General features: G+C 41.6%; 1 protein-coding gene across 1 annotated transcript; it reads right to left on the bottom strand.

Moving 5' to 3' along the window:
* Positions 1-452: 452 nt before the first annotated feature.
* On the bottom strand, positions 453-20,995 carry LOC140369087 (NACHT, LRR and PYD domains-containing protein 12-like). Its single transcript, XM_072456325.1, has 10 exons — positions 20,899-20,995; positions 19,899-20,041; positions 15,949-16,254; positions 13,377-13,809; positions 9,402-10,293; positions 6,122-6,295; positions 5,875-6,042; positions 3,178-3,339; positions 875-1,039; positions 453-706 (listed from the first exon to the last, which is right to left on the bottom strand). Exons 1-10 carry the CDS (start codon positions 20,966-20,968, stop codon positions 571-573), a joined length of 2,649 nt encoding a protein of 882 aa, XP_072312426.1. The 5' UTR covers positions 20,969-20,995; the 3' UTR covers positions 453-570.
* Positions 20,996-21,334: the final 339 nt, after the last annotated feature.

Here is a 21,334-nt window from a genome sequence, read left to right as displayed (position 1 = left end):
TCAAAATTTGACGTTTATGTAATGTGAAAGACAAAACTATTAATAATGATCAAAATGTGGTATTTTTGAGGGATTTATCCAAAACTCATAGCTGAAGGAGTGGCGCAAGAAACATGAATTCAAATCATTTCACACTATCAACATAAAGCTTAAGTCACTTGTAGATTTACTCACATTAGGAGAGATAAATCAAATTTTGTACATAAAAACCCCATGTGGTCCTCCAAAAAGCTTACTGTCCGGCATTCCTGTCACAATGGCAAAGCTCATTTATGTAACATGGATCAGGCAGAGGCTCTGGGTCACTTCCCACGGTTTCCATTTCTTTAGCTGATTGTGTATACCGGTGGGGTGGATATATGTCATTCTGTACATTTGGTTTGCGAACACATATCACACCAGCACAGAGAAATATACAATAGTGCAACTTTGGTCCCAAGACCCAAGTCCTGAACACACACACAAAACAAACACATGCTGTAAGGTTTAAATAGTCCTTCTCTTTTTTTATAAGCAATTTACATGATGAAGATAAATGCACAACTTTACAGGTTAAACAGGTTAAAGTAATCATTCCTTTTGATGTTTGAAAGAGGCTTGGAGCTGGTTCAGATGCAGATCTAGTTGTGTAAGATTCTGAGGGTTTGTCTGAAGCGTTAAGCGCAGGGTGTCACAACCTTCTGCTGATAACTCACACTCCTTCAACCTGCAGGAGATCAACCAAAGTTTTAACCGCACATTTTTCATCCAGTAAAATAATATGAAACCTTTAAATGTTGCAACGTGTCAACAATCAATGACAATAAACATACAGTACATTTAACAAGACAAAACAAAAGACAACAAATCAGAATAGCTGAGGAGCAGAGCAGACCTGAGTGTGTGGAGACAGTGGGACCCTTGTAGAATGGCCCTCAGGGGACCCACAGCCTGGTCTCCTAGCTTATTCAGACTCAGGTCCAGTTCTTTCAGCTGGGTTTCCTTTAGAACTGGTGCCAGAGAATGAAGTGCATCAGCAGATAGCAGACAGCAACGACACCTGGATGTAAAAGACAGAAGGAGAACAAGGAGAACTAAACCTTATTATTGTCATCTTTTCCAACCACAACTTCCCCTCTGTAAAAGCTTAATTTCAATGTAGGGACGTAATCTACCAGTGACCCAATCCACAACAGCAGGGAGCGGTAGTGCCTAAACTGTGGCGAGAGGACTTATTTAAACAAACTGGTTAAAAAGCATGTGTTTGTCCCACGTAATTATCAGCAAACAATATTCCTGAATGCAACATGAGCAATACAGACTAGATATTACAGACTTGGGGGGGGGGGGGAAGACACTTATGTTTGGATTTAGGGTAAACTATCTGCAGCACAAAATCGTCACAGATAAAAGGAACGTGTTGAGAGTTGTTTGCGTAAAGTTAAGTTAAATGCCAGTGAAACGATAATTTTGAGAGCAGAAAGTGGAGTCAATCAGCAGGCTCCTCTTGTGGTGACTGGATACACATGAAATGCTACTTTTTGCCAAAATTTGCCTTGGTGTGAAAGATTCTTAATTGCAATTGTTGTTTTGCTTTTATTGTTTGTAACAAATAAAGAGAGCTTTAGAAGTTTAAGGTTCATGAACGTTAACAACTTTTTTGGTGGAGGGTTCGCCAGTTGCTTGTCTCCATGGATGTCATTGCTACGTCTGGAAAATTCAACAGTATGGCAATAAAATGATCCATGAAAATAGAGCCCTTTAATGCCATATTGTGGAACATTCCATCAGAAATGATACATAGAGCCCTTTTATTCCGAACAGTTTTAAAAATCGATTTTATTATTTCAAAGTCTGAACTCTTGCTGTTACACACTGATACAGGATTGGCTGATAGACAAGACTTTGTCACTTGCAATCACATCCACATGATACATTGAATTTAATTACCTTTAATGACCAAACCATCAAAGTCTGTGCATACGACTGAAAACATCTCAGTAAAATCATCAATAAAACTTTAGCAGTGCACGGGAGGCTTGTATAAAACAATGAAGAGAATGGATGAAAAATGTTTTGGCTCAGGATAAATAACCAAATGATGAAAACACCCCAAAGACCTGTGGGTAACTATTTAATCTCTAAAAACTGTACAGACACCACCACCCTTTTGGCTTGCTCGTCTTTCAGATTTGGGTGGAGTAGATTGTATCAGAACTACATTTCCTGGGTTTTTGTCAAGTCAGGTTTCAGTTAAAACATAAAATCAAGATTACAAGAAGAAATACATTTAAAGCCGCGGCAGCGGCGATGATTGCTCTCGCCTCCCGCGCGACCGCGACATAACATAACTGTTATGTTGTGGTGTGATGTAGCATTTATTTAGGTGGATTAATGTGCCAGATACATATTTATACATCTAAGTAAATACAAAGTCAAAGTAATATTGTTTAATTGCTGGTTTCATTAATTGGAGCTTATATTTTGTAATAGTATTTGTATTCTACAGTTGTTAAATATGGGCTGGTGTTTAATGCTGTTAATATGATGTATTGTGTGTAGTGTAAAATATTTTCATATTCTATTTTTGATACTGCTAAGTTGATTGATTTATAGTGGTTCTAGTTGACTGTTATGCTAGTTTTTGAAGGTTTTTACCTGACTTTGATGCCAATGGATCTGCAAAATTAAAGAGTGGAAATGTATCTAAAGGCATTAAACTTCAAGTGTGGGGAACAGCCCAGTCAAACCAGTAATACACTGGACAAACATAGTATCAGCTGAAAGAGCTGCTCCAATACCAATACTCAACTTGCTCTTGTTCGGAAGTTGTTCCTCTAGTAAAAGAGTAAAACACATGAATGTGTGTTAGCTAGTTAGTAGCTTGTGATTTGTAAGTTGTAACTTCTGTCAAAAACAGTGAATAAACCAGATAAATTGAGTTTATTTCAGTTTAGTTAAGCCTTGTGTTTGATAGTCGTCCTTGTTCATGTGTCTTCAACTTAATTTAGCCAAGTAGCTTGTGTTATGCTGGTATTACATTATGCAAAAATGGCATGAGTTCAGCCGGACTCATTAGGTCCGGACCTGAACCTAAACCTCTGGATTCGAATCCGGACTTGAACCTGAACGTGGGTTTAGGTATGCATCCCTACTGGTGAGTAATGCAGAATACACAATATTGATTAATTGAGTTACCTTAAGGCTTGCAGTCTGGACCTTTGTAGTATGGTGGAGAGCAGTTTCAGTCCAGAATCCTGAATCGGGTTGTAGCTCAGGTCCAGGTGTGTGAGAGCACTGGAGCTCAGAACTGAGGCAAGGGACAAGCAGCTCTCTGCAGTCAGCTCACAGTGAGTCAGGCTGGGGACACAGCATGAAGATTAGAAGTTATGCTGTTATGGCAAAAGTTTTAATCTTTTCTTAAAGGTGCACTACGTCACTTTGTTGCTTGGAGGGTCCGCCACTTGCTTGTTTTTTCTTTGCCTAATGTCAAATAATTATGCATTCTTACTATCGCCTCTCCGCCAATCTGTGGTCTGATTTATAAAACTTTAGGAGCACCATCCAGCAGGAGCTGTGGTGAGTCTGAAGAGGCATGGTCAGTCAGAGCGAGCTGCCACATCAGCATGACATGGAAGGTAACTATAGCTGATAAGGGACACGTCAGCACCAAGACGCTCTGAAGATGGCTTACAGATAGTAGCCCAAACATATCAAGGTAAATACATCACACTACGAAGTGAACTGAGGAAATAATATATAGTCCCACAAGATGAAAGTTGTGGAAAGAAATGTGACTAAAGAAACTTCCAAAAACTTTTTTTCAATGGCGATAGTTACATTAAATGCCATACTGCGGAAAATCCTGGCAAAGCATAAAATCATGGAGACAAATAGGACCGTCCACCAGGAAAGTACAACCTAATAGGGAACGTGAGGTGGGATTAGACCGTTGTGAGATAGGTTAGTTTTACCCTACTGATAATGTGTTGTTGCTATAGTAATCCTGTAGTGCACCTTTATTTTGTCTTACATATTTCTATAGCATGTATAGCTGAGAGTTGCCAAAGCGGAGCAGAGTAAACCAAAACTAAAGAATAAAAAGTTCATGATCTCAAAATAGGCAAAAATTGCCACAAAATCCAACTTTTGTGAAAGCTGCTGGGCTCCGTCTGTAACTGTTAGCCAAATACAAGCAGTTTGTTTTTACATTGCGCACTTTGGGAAAGATGCTTTCTGGAATGTGTAGGATTTTTTTTACCGCAGTAACTTTTGGCGACAGAGCATTCTCCCGAACAGCACCCCGACTCTGGAACTCCCTCCCCCAACCTGTCCGCCACTCTCCCTCACTCACAACATTCAAATCCCGCCTCAAAACATACCTCTTCACCCAAGCCTATGACCTCCCCTACCCCTAGCCTCCTCTACCCCACTGTCTACTCTTCTACCCCCTGTTACATCCCCATCTTTTTCTCTCTACTTCTTCTGTCTTGTTCATTTTATCTGTATATTAATGTGTATTGTACGTGTTGTCCCCCCCTGTCTGTAAATACCCCCCCTTTTTTATTATGTTCAGCGTCTTTGGGTCACTGAAAAGCGCTATATAAATAAAAGTTATTATTATTATTATTATTAGTATGGATTGGCCACTAGCCCAACACACATCAGGCTAGCAATACCCTATCCAGATATTTTAATAGATCCATGGTGCACAGCAGCAAATTCACCCAGTGAATCGGTGCATTGTTGGTGCACATGAACATTATACATTTTACACAAATCAATCTACTTTATAGCATATTTCCGCAGCAAGAATTGTCCCTTGTTATCCACTAAAATTAATGGAGTTCCCGCTTGACCGGAAGTGCCATTACAACGGAAGTGCCAATCTGTGACAAAAAGAGGCCAATGTGGGTGCGGCGGAATAAGGTGAATAGTATTTATTATTTACTTAAAAACTTTAAAATACCCCCATGGAGATAAAGTACTGACACTTACATTGAGCTGTTGTGCACAGAGCCCATTATTCACTGCAAGAGTTTATAGGCACTTAGGCAACTTTCAAAGGGAGCAAGATTTTTGCCTGAATGGTAAAGCTAATAACAAAGAGCATGCTAACAGTGCACTTCCTGCTTTGCAGGTAAAAAAATGCTCACTATTTAGATTTGGGCAGATCATTGCTATTTCATTTTCCCCCTAAGAGCTGCTTTTACTTCTGTAATGGGGAAAAACAGGTTTAACTTACATATTGCAGGTATAGGCCCTATAACATTAGCAGTTATTAGCTACTGTAAATGAATAATATATGTAGGCCTTTACCAGCTTCAAGGCACTCATAGCACTTTACTCTGCAATGTGGGTGACGTGTCCTTAAGCAAGACACAGCAACATTTCCTCAAGCCACCCCACTGTGGCACCCGGTGTTCCAGTGGTTTCCCCATCTAAGTGCTAACCAGGCCCTGACCTGCTTAATTTCCAAGAGCTGACAAGATCGGAATTTTGGCCAAAACAAAGATAAGATAAGATAATCCTTTCATATCCACACAAGGGGAAATTTCGTTGTTACAACGCAGTAGAACAGGAGGAAAGGACAGATTATAGGAAGTAGAAGAAGGCCACAACAGCTTGACACTGAATAATCTTATTTTATCAAGCACCACAAAACCTGCAGTACTTTAGAAAATGGAGCTGGAAATAAGATACAATACTGACTCATATCATTTGGCTTCAAACTTCAAAATATGACAAATTGATCATTAGAATTAATAAGACAGAACATTTTTATCAGTACCAGGCTGTGTACAATACTATTCTAAGCACTCCTGAAGGGACTATAAAACATTAAATTTGTGACATTGACATTTTAAAATCCCTGCTTACTGTGAGTTTGGTTACCTGAGAGTGTGCAGCTCCCTTTGCGGAAGCTTTAGAGAAGAGCACAGCATCTGCAGTCCTTCATCCCCAATTTTGTTTCGACTCAAATCCAGCTCTTTCAATCTGGACCTTTCCAAAACTTGGGCCAGCATCTTACAACTGTCCTCCGTAAGCCTACAGTTGTCCAGTCTGTGGAAGATCAAAGAAATCATAGCCACAAAGAAAAATAACAGGTCTCGGAGGGCACTTAAACACAACCTGAACCTACAGTAGGCTCTCCAGTTTGCAGTTGGTGCTGTTGAGTCCCACGGAGAGAGTATCCAGTCCTGAGTCTTGCAGCCAGCTCCCCCTTAAGTCCAGCTTTCTGAGGGGAGACTGATCTGACGCCAGGGCCGCTGCTATGATCTCGTAGTGAGCCTTCGACAGCAGGCATTCTGAGATCCTGGAGGGAAAATATACCCTTGACTTTAATGTTGTTGAAGTATTTCTGAGTAATCAACATTTTGTACTTTAGTAGAAAAAGCTTCAGTTGTAGTCATCTGGACTCAGTTTGAAAAGATAGACGTTTCGACTCTCATCCAAGAGTCATTGTCAATAAAAGAATTTAGATCGAGAACTCCGATATTAATACTGTTCTGTGGTAAGACCAGCCCATTGGGAGGAGCCTTCCTGAAGTAGAAAGAGTTGTTTGTTTCAACAGAAACTCCCCCCTTGTATCTACCGAGCTAGCCTATTCAGAATCTTAATGGGCTATTAGAATCCTCTTTGTCTTTGTGAGACCCTGGCTCAACCACCCTGAGTACCTGATTAGCATCTAAATGTCCTGGTCCTCTACCTTTCCAGGGGTTCAGTAACCCATTATAAATAACAGGAAGATTAAACCTTAGCCCTCCATTTCTGTTTAAAGAAGGTCTTTCTTTTTTAACAAAAATAGCTTCCTTGACTCCTCTTTCAAACCATCTTTTCTCCCTGCTTAAAACCTTCACCTCACCGTCTTCAAACGAGTGATTAGAGGCTTCAAGATGGAGATGCACGGCACTCTGAGGTCCTGAACTTGTATTTCTTCTGTGCTGATAGAGCCTCTTGTGTAGAGGCTGTTTGGTCTCACCTATGTAACGTTCTTTACAACTTTCTTCACTGCATTGGATCGAATAAACTACATTGCTCTGTTTTTGAGTCGGCAACTTGTCCTTAGGGTGAACCAGTTTTTGTCTTAAAGTGTTTCCTGGTTTAAAATAAACAGGGACTTCGTGTTGTCTAAAAATTCTCTGCAGTTTTTCCGACAGGCCAGACACATAAGGGATAGAAACACCCTTCCTTCTCTGTTCAGTTTCCCTTTTGTCCTGCTTCTTGGTTCTCTTCACTCTGTTGAGAGCCCAAGCGGGGTAACCACAGGCTGAGAGGGCATTTCGGACATGTTTTTCCTCTTTCTTCTTGCCCTCTGAGCTGGTGGGCACACCTTGAGCTCTGTGTTGTCAGCCTGTTTGAAGACGGTGAGGTGAAGGTTTTAAGCAGGGAGAAAAGATGGTTTGAAAGAGGAGTCAAGGAAGCTATTTTTGTTAAAAAAGAAAGACCTTCTTTAAACAGAAATGGAGGGCTAAGGTTTAATCTTCCTGTTATTTATAATGGGTTACTGAACCCCTGGAAAGGTAGAGGACATTCAGATGCTAATCAGGTACTCAGGGTGGTTGAGCCAGGGTCTCACAAAGACAAAGAGGATTCTAATAGCCCATTAAGATTCTGAATAGGCTAGCTCGGTAGATACAAGGGGGGAGTTTCTGTTGAAACAAACAACTCTTTCTACTTCAGGAAGGCTCCTCCCAATGGGCTGGTCTTACCACAGAACAGTATTAATATCGGAGTTCTCGATCTAAATTCTTTTATTGACAATGACTCTTGGATGAGAGTCGAAACGTCTATTTTTTCAAACTGAGTCCAGATGACTACAACTGAAGCTTTTTCTACTATGGAACACGCCTGGACGAATGAGGGATTACACCGAAACATTTTGTACTGTTGGTGGACAGAGATTCTGAAAGTACTAATTACTCTCAAGGATTTATTAGCACATTGTGATTCATTAAGCATGTTCTAAATTGCTCCACTTGGCTGGTAAAAGGTTAAGGGTCCATGAACAAAGTATTTGAGATTATTCAAGTTGAGAATGGAAATACTCATTATAAGCAGCATTTTCTAATCTAAAGGAATAATAGAGGATTCTTGGCACTCAATCTGATTCTCATTTCATCGTGGCGTGGACAGCCGAGTAGTTCTCACACATGGCAGTCATTACCCGCGTCCTACTGCACACCTGCAGACCCGTTCCCAGAATAGCAGCACGTTTCGCTGGCTGCGCATGTGTGGTTGATATGAAGCCTGCGTAAATTCAGCCTGGAAGACCTAACTCCACGATCTACATCAAGGCCACCTGCTCCCCAGCTCAACCAACGCACCCAGTCCTGCCTGTCCGTCTGTGAGAGTTCAAATCTCTCCTTCACCACGGAACTCCTCCAGGTTTCTACTTTTTCCCATGGAGGTTTTTCTAGTTTTTCCTGGCCGAGAAGGAGCGTCCCAAGGACAGGGGATTCCCAGGACATCGCCCCTCGCACCTGCTCCCCCTCTCCAATCAACGCACCCAAGTCACTCCTCCCCGTGGCACGTGGAACCTCTGCTCCCAGCGCACAGCCGGTCCCATATTAACCCTCACTCAGTTGGCTCGGCCGCTTCAGAAACATACTGCGACCCACCTCCTCCCCTCCTCCTCCTCTGCATCCATCTCGTCCTGATCATCTACCCTCTCACCATATCTACCACCACCAGACATCTAATACAAATAGCTCATGGACTGCCCATGATCGCAATGTCTTCCGCCGGGGTCTGAGCGCCAAATAACCCATTTAATAAAGCTTGCTAAACAGTCCTTCCTTTGTCGTCTCTGCATCTCTCCAGGGTAAAATACCATTGTGTGTTTAGCTGAGCGTTTAACTGAGTTCCTTCAGTGTACAGTACAGCATTTCTAAAAAAGGGACTAACATTCGCTTGAGTTCTCAACGCAGCGAAAAATCCTCTATTATTCCTTTAATTCTTTAACTTGGAGAAAGGTATTTTGATAAAGGTATATATATTGGAATACATTTGTAAAATAATGTCAGTAGGATATTTTGGTGAAGTGTTGATTACGAAAATTATGATGAAATTACATAATACAAAAATGATCATGAAAGTATGTGATAAGAAATTAGGATGAAACTTCAATGGATCTGCATTTGTATATATTACGTTGAATTTATCCACTTGTATTGCGCTTTTCAGGACACTCAAGGACACTTAAACATTGTATTGTTCATTCACTCCACACTTGGTGGTGATAAGCAACTATTGTAGCTCATTTCTGCTCAGGGCACCCAAATTACTAGCCCTGGTACCAAGCTCAAATAGAATTGCACATTGAGAATATGTATGCTACACACAGAAAGCCCTGTCAGAGACTTGTTTTAGAGGAGCTGTACTTGATAATTGGACAACAGAACATTCTTTCTGAGTCTTACCGGACTGTAGAGCAGTTCTTGACAGCTGGAATGAGTCGAAAACGTGCATCTGTTGAAGCTTTGTACTGACTGAAGTCAAGTTCATCCAGAACCTCCTCTGACATCTGGATTAAGAAGGCCAGAGCAGAACACTGGATCTCTGATAGCTCCAGTGACTTATCCCCAGACTTCAAGAAGGGTTGAATTTGCTGGAGAACCGAATTGTCGTTCATCTCCAACAGACAGTGGATGAGGTTGATTCCTTTATTTGGACAGAGAAACCGTTTCTTAAGAGTCTTCAATTGATTCTGGGCTTTCTCTATAGTACCTGGTCTGACCCACTCACTGTCCAGCAAATAACGCAAGGGCTTCCTGTTGGTCTCCAGACAGAGGCCATGAAGAAAGAGAACAAATAGGTCTAAGTGTCCTGATTCACTTTTAAAAGATTGTAACAAAGCGCCATATAAAAAGTCCACAAGGCATTCATCCAAATCTATGTCGCTCTCTTCATCTGACTCATTAACATCATCCTCATCCAAAAGAGCTTTCACATTTCTGTCAATGAAGCAACGGTGCCTGTAGACTGCGGCCAGAAACTCCTGTATGCTCAGATGTATGAAGCAGTACACAGACTTGTCAAAGATGGCGCTCTCCTCTTGAAAGATCTCAGTACAAACTCCTAAGTGAGAGGTTTCAGTCACATCTAGACCAGCCTGCAGCAGGTCTTCTTGATAGAACATGAGGTTTCCATTCTGCAACTGTTCAAAGGCCAGTTTCCCCAGCTTCAGAAGGGTTTCACAGTCAGCCTTCGTCAGGTCCTGTCCTCTCTTCTCTGCTCTGTACTTTCTCCTCGTTAGAACTAGCAGGTAGTGTGCATACATGTGGGTGAGGGTCTGTGGCAGAGGGCCGGTCTCTGGAGAATAGTAAAAGAATGTTAGTTAAATACTTTACAGTTGGACCACTGAAATCAGACTGTATTGTACTGCAATTTATTTTGGACTTGACAGTTACCACATGGGAAAGCGGATGATCCTAGCATCCTAACATGTCACACATGAGTTAAAATTTTAAATTGGATATATTATATTTTATACTTTGTTTGTATTGTACAATACATTTTTCACAATAAACGTGAAAAACTGAAAAACCTGCACTCTTGCTGTGAGGGCCTTATTTCTCCACAGACCCGACTTGTAAGTTATCTGGTGAAGGATCTGCCACCTGCTTGTCTCATGGAGATGTTCTTACCACTTTGTTTTGAATATTCCACAGATGGCCAAAAAAACACTATATATCTCCATGGAGAATAGACAGATATACTTTATTAATTCCTTTAATGGAAATATTTTTGCAGCAGCTCGTTTGTACAAACATTGAACAAAACATAAATGCATCCACATTTATTTAAAAAAGTGAAAAAAATAAAAAGAGTGGAAGAGCTTTAACTTTCTATCTCCCTACAGTCAAGCAGGTGGCATTCGCACAACCAGAATTCTTATGCGGTGTAATTTATGCTTTAGAACATAAAATTTAGTTGTAGTCCCTAATTTATCCAGAAGTGGTCCATGGTATCAAAGGTGAAAAAATCCCAAATTATTTCCTTTGAAACCAACTTAAAATAATGCTTATCTGTGGAAAACACACTTTATTTCTATCAGCAGCACTACTGTCTGCAGTAAGTAACCATCTGAGCAACGTGCATGATATGTAGCATTAGTCAAGACTGCATTAATTGAGACCAAGACCGTCCCACGACCAAGGCCGCTGACGGTCGAGACCGAGATAAGACCGAGACTTTTGAGGTTTGAGACCGAGACAAAACAGATCATCAAGGCCAATTTTTAAAATCCGCCAAACTAAGACGGTTTCCAGGACTAGACATTACCCAGAATAAACTTAAGAGTGTACATAACTCAAAAAAGATGTATTAACATGTAGAGTAAATGTTAATACCAATGTACAGTGTAACTGATAAAAATAAAACTATAAATATTTCATTTTTAATAACCTATATAAAATTGACCTTAAATAACAGTAATGATGAAGTATCATTGTTAAACATTGAAAAACAGGCTGTTTTTCAATGGTCTTTTTGCATGAAAAGCACTGACCACAGAACCTCACTGCTGCAAATACACAAGTATCTGAGAGCTCTCCTCCTTTTCCTCAACCTCTGTCTCTCCAGTGTCCCACCCCTCTCCCTCTGTGTCTCTTCTGTTCCTCTCCTCTGTCCCTCCCCTCTCCCTCTGTCCCACCCCTCTCCCTCTGTGTCTCCTCTGTCCCACCCCTCTCCCTCTGTGTCTCTTCTGTTCCTCTCCTCTGTCCCTCCCCTCTCCCTCTGTTCCTCTCCTCTATCCCTCCCCTCTCCCCCTGTGTCTCCTCTGTCCCACCCCTCTCCCTCTGTGTCTCTTCTGTTCCTCTCCTCTGTTCCTCCTCTGTCCCTCCCGTCTCCATCTGTGTCTCCTCTGTTCCTCTCCTCTGTCCCTCCCCTCCCCCTCTGTTCCTCTCCTCTGTCCCTCCCCTCCCCCTCTGTGTCTCCTCTGTTCCTCTCCTCTGTCCCTCCCCTCCCCCTCTGTTCCTCTCCTGTCCCTCCCCTCTCCCTCTGTGTCTCCTCTGTTCCTCTCCTCTGCCCCTCCCCTCTCCCTCTGTTCCTCTCCTTTGTACCTCCCCTCTGTGTCTCCTCTGTTCCTCTCCTCTGTCCCTCTGTGTCTCCTCTGTTCCTCTCCTCTGTCCCTCTGTGTCTCCTCTGTTCCTCTCCTCTGTCCCTCTGTGTCTCCTCTGTTCCTCTCCTCTGTCCCTCCCATCTTCCTCTGTCCCTCTCCCTGTGTTTCTTCTGTTCCTCTATCCCTTTGTCTCCACTCTGTCCCTCTCCTTCTCTTCCTCCTCCTCCTCTCACTTTGTACCGCCTCCTCTCTCCCTCTCTTCTTCTTCTCTCCGCTGCGCAGACAGTAGGCGGGTCAATCACCTGGATACGGACAGCGAACACGCTTTTGACCATTGCCACCTGGTGCAGTAAACCGCGGAGCTGACACGCTGGGCATGCGCACACCCAAAGTGGTTAAATTTCTTACAAATGTCAGAACGTCAATAGTTTGCAGCCTGTAGTGTTTTCTAGAGCCTCAATCTGTTCTGCAGAAGAGCAGGACAAGGGCTTCAGGTAACGCTGGAACAGGGGCGGAGAAGGGAAATTTAGGGACTGTGGAACACCCATGATATAAACTAAGTAACGAGTTGCTAATAACTAAAATGCACCAGAAAACACACACTATGCTATATATAGTCAAATAGTCACCTTTAGGTTGTATTACAGATATCATACTCCTGTGTATTTTTTACCTGTGCAAAGTGGGTTGGGGGCATATGGGCACCACTGAGTATTTCTGCTTTGGGCACCCTAATGGATAGCAGTGGCCCAGCTTATGACGGAAAAAACAGCGGTAAATGAGGTGTTAAAAGAAGATACACTAGCGTTACTGGGTCACAGTAGATCACTTCTACGCCCTCATTTATCGCGAAAAGCGCATGGGATCAAAGTGGAAAGGAGTAGATATGTACACACAACATATTCTTCAAAGGGTTTACATCGCCAAATGAGCGATCAGTTTGCGGAGTAGTTTTACAAGTAAGACTCGGACGGACCAGTGCGGAGAGGGCAGGACAGATGCACAGAGATGTGGAGGTATGAGGAGTGAGAAAGTGCACATAGTGCAGTGGCCAAAGCCATGACTCAAACTCAATGCAAACTTGTGTGAGAGCGGGGGACAGAGTCAGGCTGCCCCATTCCTCCTGAGCTGAAAACATTTCCTAACAGAGCCGATACAAGTTTGAGACATGTTACCTTTAAGTAAGTGACAGTGACCAGTCTTGGTCTTTGAGTACTAAAACACTAATGCAAGTAGTTATAATTAGCACAATTTGGTGTATGGACTTAAAAACTGTCATGGGGAGTGCTCTTTTCAAGTTACATGTAAATGTATCTTTTTGAGGCACTTTCACCTGTGTCAGCTGTCTCCAGCATGTGGTCCAAGACAACGGCTGTGATGCAGCTGAAGACTGGAATCTGGCACATGGTGTAGAGGCTGCGGGAAGCTCGGATGTGGGACAGGACAGTCTTACACTGCTTTGCATCTGTGAATCTTTTGCTGAAGAATTCCTCCTTCTGAGCATCGGTGAAGAAGCCCCTTACCTCTGTGACCCTGTCCACAAATCGCAAAGGGATCTGATTGGTTGCTGCAGGTCTAGAGGTTATCCAAATAAGGGCTGAAGGTAGCAGCATGCCCCTCAGGAGGTTGACCAGCAGTGTGTTGACTTCTGCCTTTGTTCTAATGTCAGAGATCGCCTCGCAGGTGAAGTCCATGGGATGTCTGCTTTCGTCTAGACCGTCCAGAATGAGGAGGATATGTCTTTGTGTCAAGGTTTCTGAGATGGACTGAGGACAAAAAAGCCAAGCATTTCAGCTAAGGTTAAGGTACACTTTTTTTGTTTTCCTGACCAACCAAGACCACACCCTGAAAATACTTTCTGGAATCATATCCTGTCTCCCCGATTTCAAATAAGCGTGCTTGACATGCTGATTAACTAAATAAAAAAAAAATGTATAAACTCTGCAAAGCACCAAACTCTGAGGTGTCTGAGGTAAATGAGGTTATATATTTTGTTTTGAATGATACGAGAATATTAGAATAGATGTCTTCTGCATTTGAGAGGAAAATGCTGTAGTTGTAACATCCCAAGTTAGGAGAGTTTCTGCTGTTCTTTATGGTCTGGATTAAGACCATTCAGCATTCAAACAGAATGTAGATGGAAATTTGTAAATGTAAATTTGTCCTCAGCAATGACCCATCCTTCAATGCTGCTGGAGCAACCTGTCAGGAGCAGTGGGCAAACAGTCCATCACCCAGGGATCCAACTCCAGATCTTGGTCTGGACTTAGTCAGGACTATAAACAGTCTTGGACACAATTTTCTAAATCTCTGCCCGTTGTTCAAACTCAAACAATTGGTTTGTGCCTTTTGTTGCTTGAAGCTTCAATACATCGTAGTGGCAGTAATTGTTTTGAAATGCTATCAAAGTCTCTCAGCAACGAGCTTTAGGCCAACATCCATGACATCAGCCACTCGTTGTTTAAATCACTTCCTGGTTGAGCGAGTTGAGTCTGCATGGTGCTGGCGTAAGTGTTGAATGGGATGTGCCGTTGGGCCCGTGGACCGTGTGGATTGAGCAAACAAACATGTCGTGACAGGTGACATTATTTGGAGAGTTCATAGCTTCTACTGATAAACATACCAAAGGCTGTTCAGGGACTAGAGGTGAGCAGGGTCTATCAAACTAAGATTTTATCAATGTGTACGTCGTACTGCAGCAAGTGAAATTTCCCGATCGTAAACAACAAGCCATATTCACAGATGGACAGAATACTTCATACTGTATGAATCAGATGCCATATTATGTATATATGTAACTTATTGATATTGTTATTGTTCAAGTTTTGAGAGTTTATTTGAGAGCAAGTTTTCAAGTGATGACTGTTAAGTTGTTTTAATGTTTCTTTTAAATAAATTTTATGTGATGCCAGAAATTTAGTTTTTTTAGTCTTTTGAGGGGGGGAGGGGGTCCAGAGAGAGACTAAATTTTTTTTAGTCTTTTTCAGTTTCAACCTATTTTGAGATGATCCCTAACTACAGCCACAACTTGTTGACCTAAAAGGGCCAGGAACTGAGTGCACCAGCTGGTCATAAGTTAAGTCTTAACTCTTACACCTGAGTGCACCAGCTCAACTCAGCTACGCATGGTCTTAACCTGCACGTTCATGAGAGAACAAAGGGATTTGCTTAAGCCCAGTTGGTGCACTAGTCGTAATTATAAATTGGTCTTTACTTTCAGATTTAAGTCTGACGTAGCTTGAGACCAGTAAACCAGCTAGCGCACTCGGCTCCAGAGTCCCATTCTTCATAAATTATTAACTTTAAAAAATGGGCCTATGACAATAACGGGTCCTTACAAAAATATGGATTAATTCATACAGGTTAAGGGGGAAAAATATAAAGTCAGAATAAAATATTGCTTCAGAAGTGAGAATATTTTTTGAATCAAATAATGACCCCAAAATCAAATTGCCAAGACTTCACACCCCTAATGGACAGGACACTTTAGCTGGATGATTTTACCTATTGTGCATGTTTTGGGTTGATCTGGGAATCTAAGTGCCTGAAGAAAACCGAGGTGGCCCAGAAGTCGCACCCGAAACTTTCTTGCTGTGAGTCAAAGGTGCTACCCACTATGCCACTTTTGAGATAACCATGTATGTGCTAAGTTGAGAAATTATAAAATTGCATTAATTCAAAGAAATGTATCAATGTATTCTCTGATTCATCCAAGAGCTATCTATGGTTTCAAAGTGACTCATCTGGAATTTCAAAAACATGGTCCAAGCAACTACCTCTGAAACCTTCTCTACCACTTAATTGGTTTTAATTACTTCCCTATACATTCCATACATTTTATAGTATGCACTGTGAAATAGCAACAATTTGAAAGTCCAAACCTGATGTATCATAGATGTAAGTACCTGGTTGGTGAGGTCAGGGTGGAAGTGCCGAAGCACATCCAGCAGACTGAGCTTCTGATGCTGGACCAGGTTTAGATTTCTGAAGAACAGGGGCACCACCAGATCCAAGTCCTGGTTCTCCACAGCCTTTGCCCAATCCAGACAGAACTTCCAGACTGAGAACGTCTTCCCCATTCCAGCCACACCACTCGTCAGGACCACTCGGATTGGTTTATTGTCAAGAGAGAGTGTCTTGAAGATATCGTGGACTCTGATTGGACAGTCGCTGGTTGCGTTCCTCCTCAGCTGTGCCTCCAGCTGCCTCACCTATGATATGCAATTACAAAGTGAAAGACTTTATACTGATTGGGACAGACAAAGTACATTTTCACATTAAATTTGCCTGGCATCAGTGCAATGGGAACAATTTGTTGCAGTACATTCTATCCAGATTCATCACTGACAGCAGAGTACAGCAGAACTCTCCTAACACCTAACCCTAACAAATCCCAAACAGTAAAATACTAACAGATTAAATCAACAATAATGAAAGTAAAAATAATCACAAGAATAATCATAAAGTCATATAGATTAGAAAAACTCACTAAAAAAGTGTTTTTAATGCTCTTTTTTAAAAATGGCGATGGACTCGTTCTTATCTAAGAAAGAAGTGAGTATGATGGTTTTAACTTTTGTTGGTGGAAAACCTGATTAGCAGAGCTTAATGACCGTGTTGGAATATTCCAGTGAATGAGCTCTCGTAAATAATCGTAAATTATCATGGCATAACTATGAAGAGCTTTTTAAGTAAGCAATAAGATTTAAAATTAATCCTACGCTCAACCGGCAGCCAATGAAGATTTGCATGAATATGAGTGACATGACCAGTACTTACTGGATTTCGTTGGTAGCCTGGCAGCAGAATTTTTAACTAACGGAAGACGAGCTAAGAGAGAGATACTAATACCAAAAACAGGGAGTTATAATAATACAATGATCAAATCAAATCAAATCAAATCAATTTATTTTTGTAAGGCCCAAAATCACAACAACAGTTGCCTCTGATAACTTCAAGCTCGTAGGGTGACAGCATACTCCTCAGCTTTGCAGTGTTTCAAAGATGTAAAAAAACAAGAACAAATCAAGGCCTGGACATGATGGTTAAAACACAATACATTGTCAAATAAGATTGCAAAATTGCTGTTTTACAGATGCTGTTCTTGTTATTATCAGGGGTAAAAATGTGGACCTAGATAAATCTTAAATAAGATATATTTGAAACGAATTTCTGGCACAGGAAGAAGGCAATCATAGAAAAAATGGATTATACAAACTGCTCCAATGATTACGGTAGTAAACCTTAATCATTGAAGTGTGGTAGTGAATGTGTGTGTTATTATGTGTTATGTTATGCGTGTTATGTGTTATTATTATATATATATATGTATATATATATATATATATATATATATATATATATATATATATATATATACTGTATATACTGTATTTACACACATATATGTATTACGACAATAACTATGTGAGATTAACGAGACGCGTCGCTCATCAAAGCCCCTCATCGCCCTCCTCCCGCTCTCTCGGTAGCTCCTCCCGCTCTCTCGGTAGCTCCTCCCGCTCTCTCGGTAGCTCCTCCCGCTCTCTCGGTAGCTCCTCCCGCTCTCTCGGTAGCTCCTCCCGCTCTCTTGGTAGTTCCTCCCGCTCTCTCGGTAGCTCCTCCCGCTCTCTCGGTAGCTCCTCCCGCTCTCTTGGTAGTTCCTCCCGCTCTCTCGGTAGCTCCTCCCGCTCTCTCGGTAGCTCCTCCCGCTCTCTCGGTAGCTCCTCCCGCTCTCTCGGTAGCTCCTCCCGCTCTCCTGAACCCCGAGGATGTCAAAGAGGTCAAACTCACTCATGTCCAGGACAAAACCAAGACGTGTTGTGCTCAACAGCTCATCCTCATCTGATGACGAGTCTGGTGGTGATATGTAACTTGTGAGTGTAAAGACAATTAATATGTAAATGAGACTCATGCAAAAAGTCATCTGATTGATGATGATATGGAAGAAAGTTGTAAATAAGACCATCTGACTTGGTGTTAATTAATTTGTTCAACAACTAATTTTATTTGCAAGTTTTCTGTTTTATTTTGGAAAGGTGTAAGTGTTTAAAAGTTAATTTGTTAAGGGTTTTTAAAAATAGAATATTTACAAATATATTTGAAATAAATAATCTTGTTACATCAATGGAAAATATTGATTGTTAGTCACACAAAAAAAATTGTTTTGCAGCACTGCTATACAAGAGAAAACCCTTAATCTGAGCCCTGCAATGCTTAGTCCCACTGAAACTAGTCTGAAACTTGCTGTGCTAAATGTTGGCTCCTTATGTAACGTAATTTTATTTCTACTTATAATCTTGATTTTATGTTTTTAACTGAAACATGGCTTCACAAAAACACAGGAAATTTAGTAGAATTTGTTCCACCCAACCAATCTGCAAATTAAGACTGGGAACTCAGATATTTCCCCTACTCTGAGTAGGCCCTGCCCACTGGGCGGGACCTCCTGATACAGGGTTTTTGGGGTTTTACCAGAAACTAAACCTCTTTGTTTTCTATCAAACTAACCCTTTTGTTTACAATCAGTCTGGCTCACTCTCTCATCCCTGAGTAACTGATTTGCATCCGAATGACCTCTCCAGGGATTCAAACATTTTAATCCCTGGAGAGGTAGACGCCCATTCTTCCCCCAGTGAGCATGGCCTGCTCAGATTAGGATAGGGTTAGGGTTGGGGTATCTACCTGCAATATCATTCTGTATCTACCTGTGTTGCAACAATGAAATTTCCCCATGTGTGGACAATTAAGGATTATCTTATCTTATCTTATCTTATCTTATAAATAGCTGAGTTTCCAGTCTTGATTCGTAGATTGAGAATGACTCTTAGATGAGAGTCAAAACTTAAATTTAATTTTTTTCCTAAAAACAGAGTCCAGATGACCACAACTGAATCTTTTTCTACAATGGAACACTCCCGGACAAATGAGGGATTACACCGAAAGGACAGGAAGTACTTTGGCCAAGAAGAAAAAAATGATGTGTTTCCAGTAACCCGTTACCACGGCACGGGGGCCGCAACAGAGCGGTAATTACTGAAAAGTTGTCAGCTAATGGCTTTTTTCCTGTGGTTGGAGTAGTATAGATGTAGATAACTATTTTATTCAATATCTGCATACCAATAAGGCCGCTTCAATGCGAATCGCTCACTTCTGAGAAAAGAAAACAGTTTGCAAAGCCTGTGCGAGGATTTTAAAATATATAAACATACCTGGATATTTTTTTCAATGTTACCGGAAACACTCTATTTTTTGTTTTTGGCCTTACTACTGTTCAACCTCTACATGCTGCCGTTAGGTCAGTTGATGCGCAGTGAAAACGTGTCCTATCACAATGATGCAGACGACAGGTGAACATGGACCGGCCTCCTGCTGGTGCCAGAGTCAGGACTAAACATGGACCGGCCTCCTGCTGGTGCCAGAGTCAGGACTAAACATGGATCGGCCTCCTGCAGGTGCCAGAGTCAGGACTAAACATGGACCGGCCTCCTGCTGGTGCCAGAGTCAGGACAAAACATGGACCGGCCTCCTGCTGGTGCCAGAGTCAGGACTAAACATGGACCGGCCTCCTGCTGGTGCCAGAGTCAGGACTAAACATGGGGAATCTGTATTTCAGTTTTATGCAGCTAAAATATGGAACATTCTTCCTGAAGATGTGAGACAGACTTTTACTCTGGCAATGTTCAAATCTAAGGTAAAAACAGTTTTGTTTCGCTGTGCATGTGACTGACAGGATTTTCTTTGCGCTCTTCTCTTTTATGTCTTAAATGTTTTGTGATTTCCTTCATGTCCTGGTGATTTTAATAAATTGTTTCCTGTTTTGTGAGACACGTTGAATAAACTTGTAATAAATGACCTCGTGTTGCGTGTGGAGTCCCTGCGTTTGCCCTTCAGTGATGTACAGCTCAGTGTAGGCCTGGTCCAGGACTGTAGTGTTCTGTACTCGCTCAAGTCCTTCTCTCACATGTCCAAAACGCCTCCTCAGACTGTTCCGGTGACCTGGAAGAATTCAACCATACATGCATGAATTATAGGTCCATCTCCTGATGAGCAAGTTGAAATTATTTACTGGTTTTGCTGATTTGCAACTGATTTATTCAAAATGTTTGAAAAAGGACAGAACTTGCGCTATAATCTTCAATTTGATCATTCTGCTTTTATTGGTTGACGATATTACGGCAGCCATTCTAATATTTATCATAGTGTTTATAGTGTTGATTGCAAATGCATTTGTCGTAATAAAAAAACACATGTTTATGTTGCCAACTTGAAATATCTGCTGTGTGGCTAAGGTCACGCTACCAAGGCAAATAAGATCTTGATTCTTGAGTGTAATTGTTGTTTTTGAGTAACTGTGACTTGTGTGGATTAATTCACTCTCTGGTGGGGAGTCCGTCTCCTGCTTGTTTCTATGTAATGTGTTGCTGGAATGTTCCACATTATGGCATTAAACATAATTATCCATTTATGCAATTGTGTTATTGCCTTAGAATCTCATGTTTTGGAACTTAAAATAATGTATGTATTGAAACGCACACATTACTTTATCAGTTAGAAGTTCCTTCATCAGGACTTCACCATCTACTGGCTGCAAAGGGTATTACCATGGGGAAATAAACAAAAGCTAGCTTCCCCAACATGGTAATGTAAGTACACAGTTGTAAGTAATGTGATTTGAGTCTGTGATGATTTATGGACTGCTTAACAGCACAGTAGACCTCCAGATCTCTGTGGGTCAGAGGGATCAGAGCGAGTGGACCTCATAAACAGGATTAATGAAAGAACCATGCACAAAGCTGTAAATGCAACTCCTGCTATTGTTTTTATGAGGAAACTATCCCAACAACTATTCTTACTTTGTATAGCACTGTTTGTACTTGAGTTGATTCGAAGCCCACTTAGTTCATGAGCACAGCTGTTATCCATCTCATAATTCTGCACACAGGCAGAAGCCCCCGCTCTGAAAGACAGAACATGACTGATATATTTCATCCACTGTCCATCCACAGCCCACAGAGGAGGATGGAAAGACTTACTCAACATTATCATCAAGCTGAGGTCCCTCCTCCCTGAAATCTGGAGGCTTTTCCATCGACCAGTCACTGCACCTTGTACTACAAACCGACCCTGCCCTCTTCATCATAACGGCAGGCACCAATCTAAGGGATACAACATGGAAAATATGAATTGTAATCTTGATTTTGAGATGGCAAGGAAGAATGGACTGACTTACATGTCAGTGGGCTTGTCCTCGGAGAATAATGGAGGTGCGTTTCTTGAACAATCACTAAA

This window comes from Eucyclogobius newberryi, unplaced genomic scaffold, assembly GCF_026437365.1.
Source record: "Eucyclogobius newberryi isolate DKJ021-1_F unplaced genomic scaffold, fEucNew1.0.hap1 SCAF_20, whole genome shotgun sequence".
Lineage (NCBI taxonomy): Eukaryota > Metazoa > Chordata > Actinopteri > Gobiiformes > Gobiidae > Eucyclogobius > Eucyclogobius newberryi.
Note: the sequence above shows the minus strand (reverse complement) of the source record. Positions and strands in the feature narration are given on the sequence as shown.

Bases quoted from the DNA above. Each gene is read 5' to 3' on its own strand.
- LOC140369087 (XM_072456325.1), bottom strand. From the start codon at position 20,968: ATGGATAACAGCTGTGCTCATGAACTAAGTGGGCTTCGAATCAACTCA. The intron at 10,294-13,376 runs GTGAAAGTGCCT...ACTATTCTCCAG, and splicing joins GCTGGAGACAGCTGACACAG to AGACCGGCCCTCTGCCACAG. The intron at 6,043-6,121 runs GTAGGTTCAGGT...GATCTTCCACAG, and splicing joins TGCAAACTGGAGAGCCTACT to ACTGGACAACTGTAGGCTTA.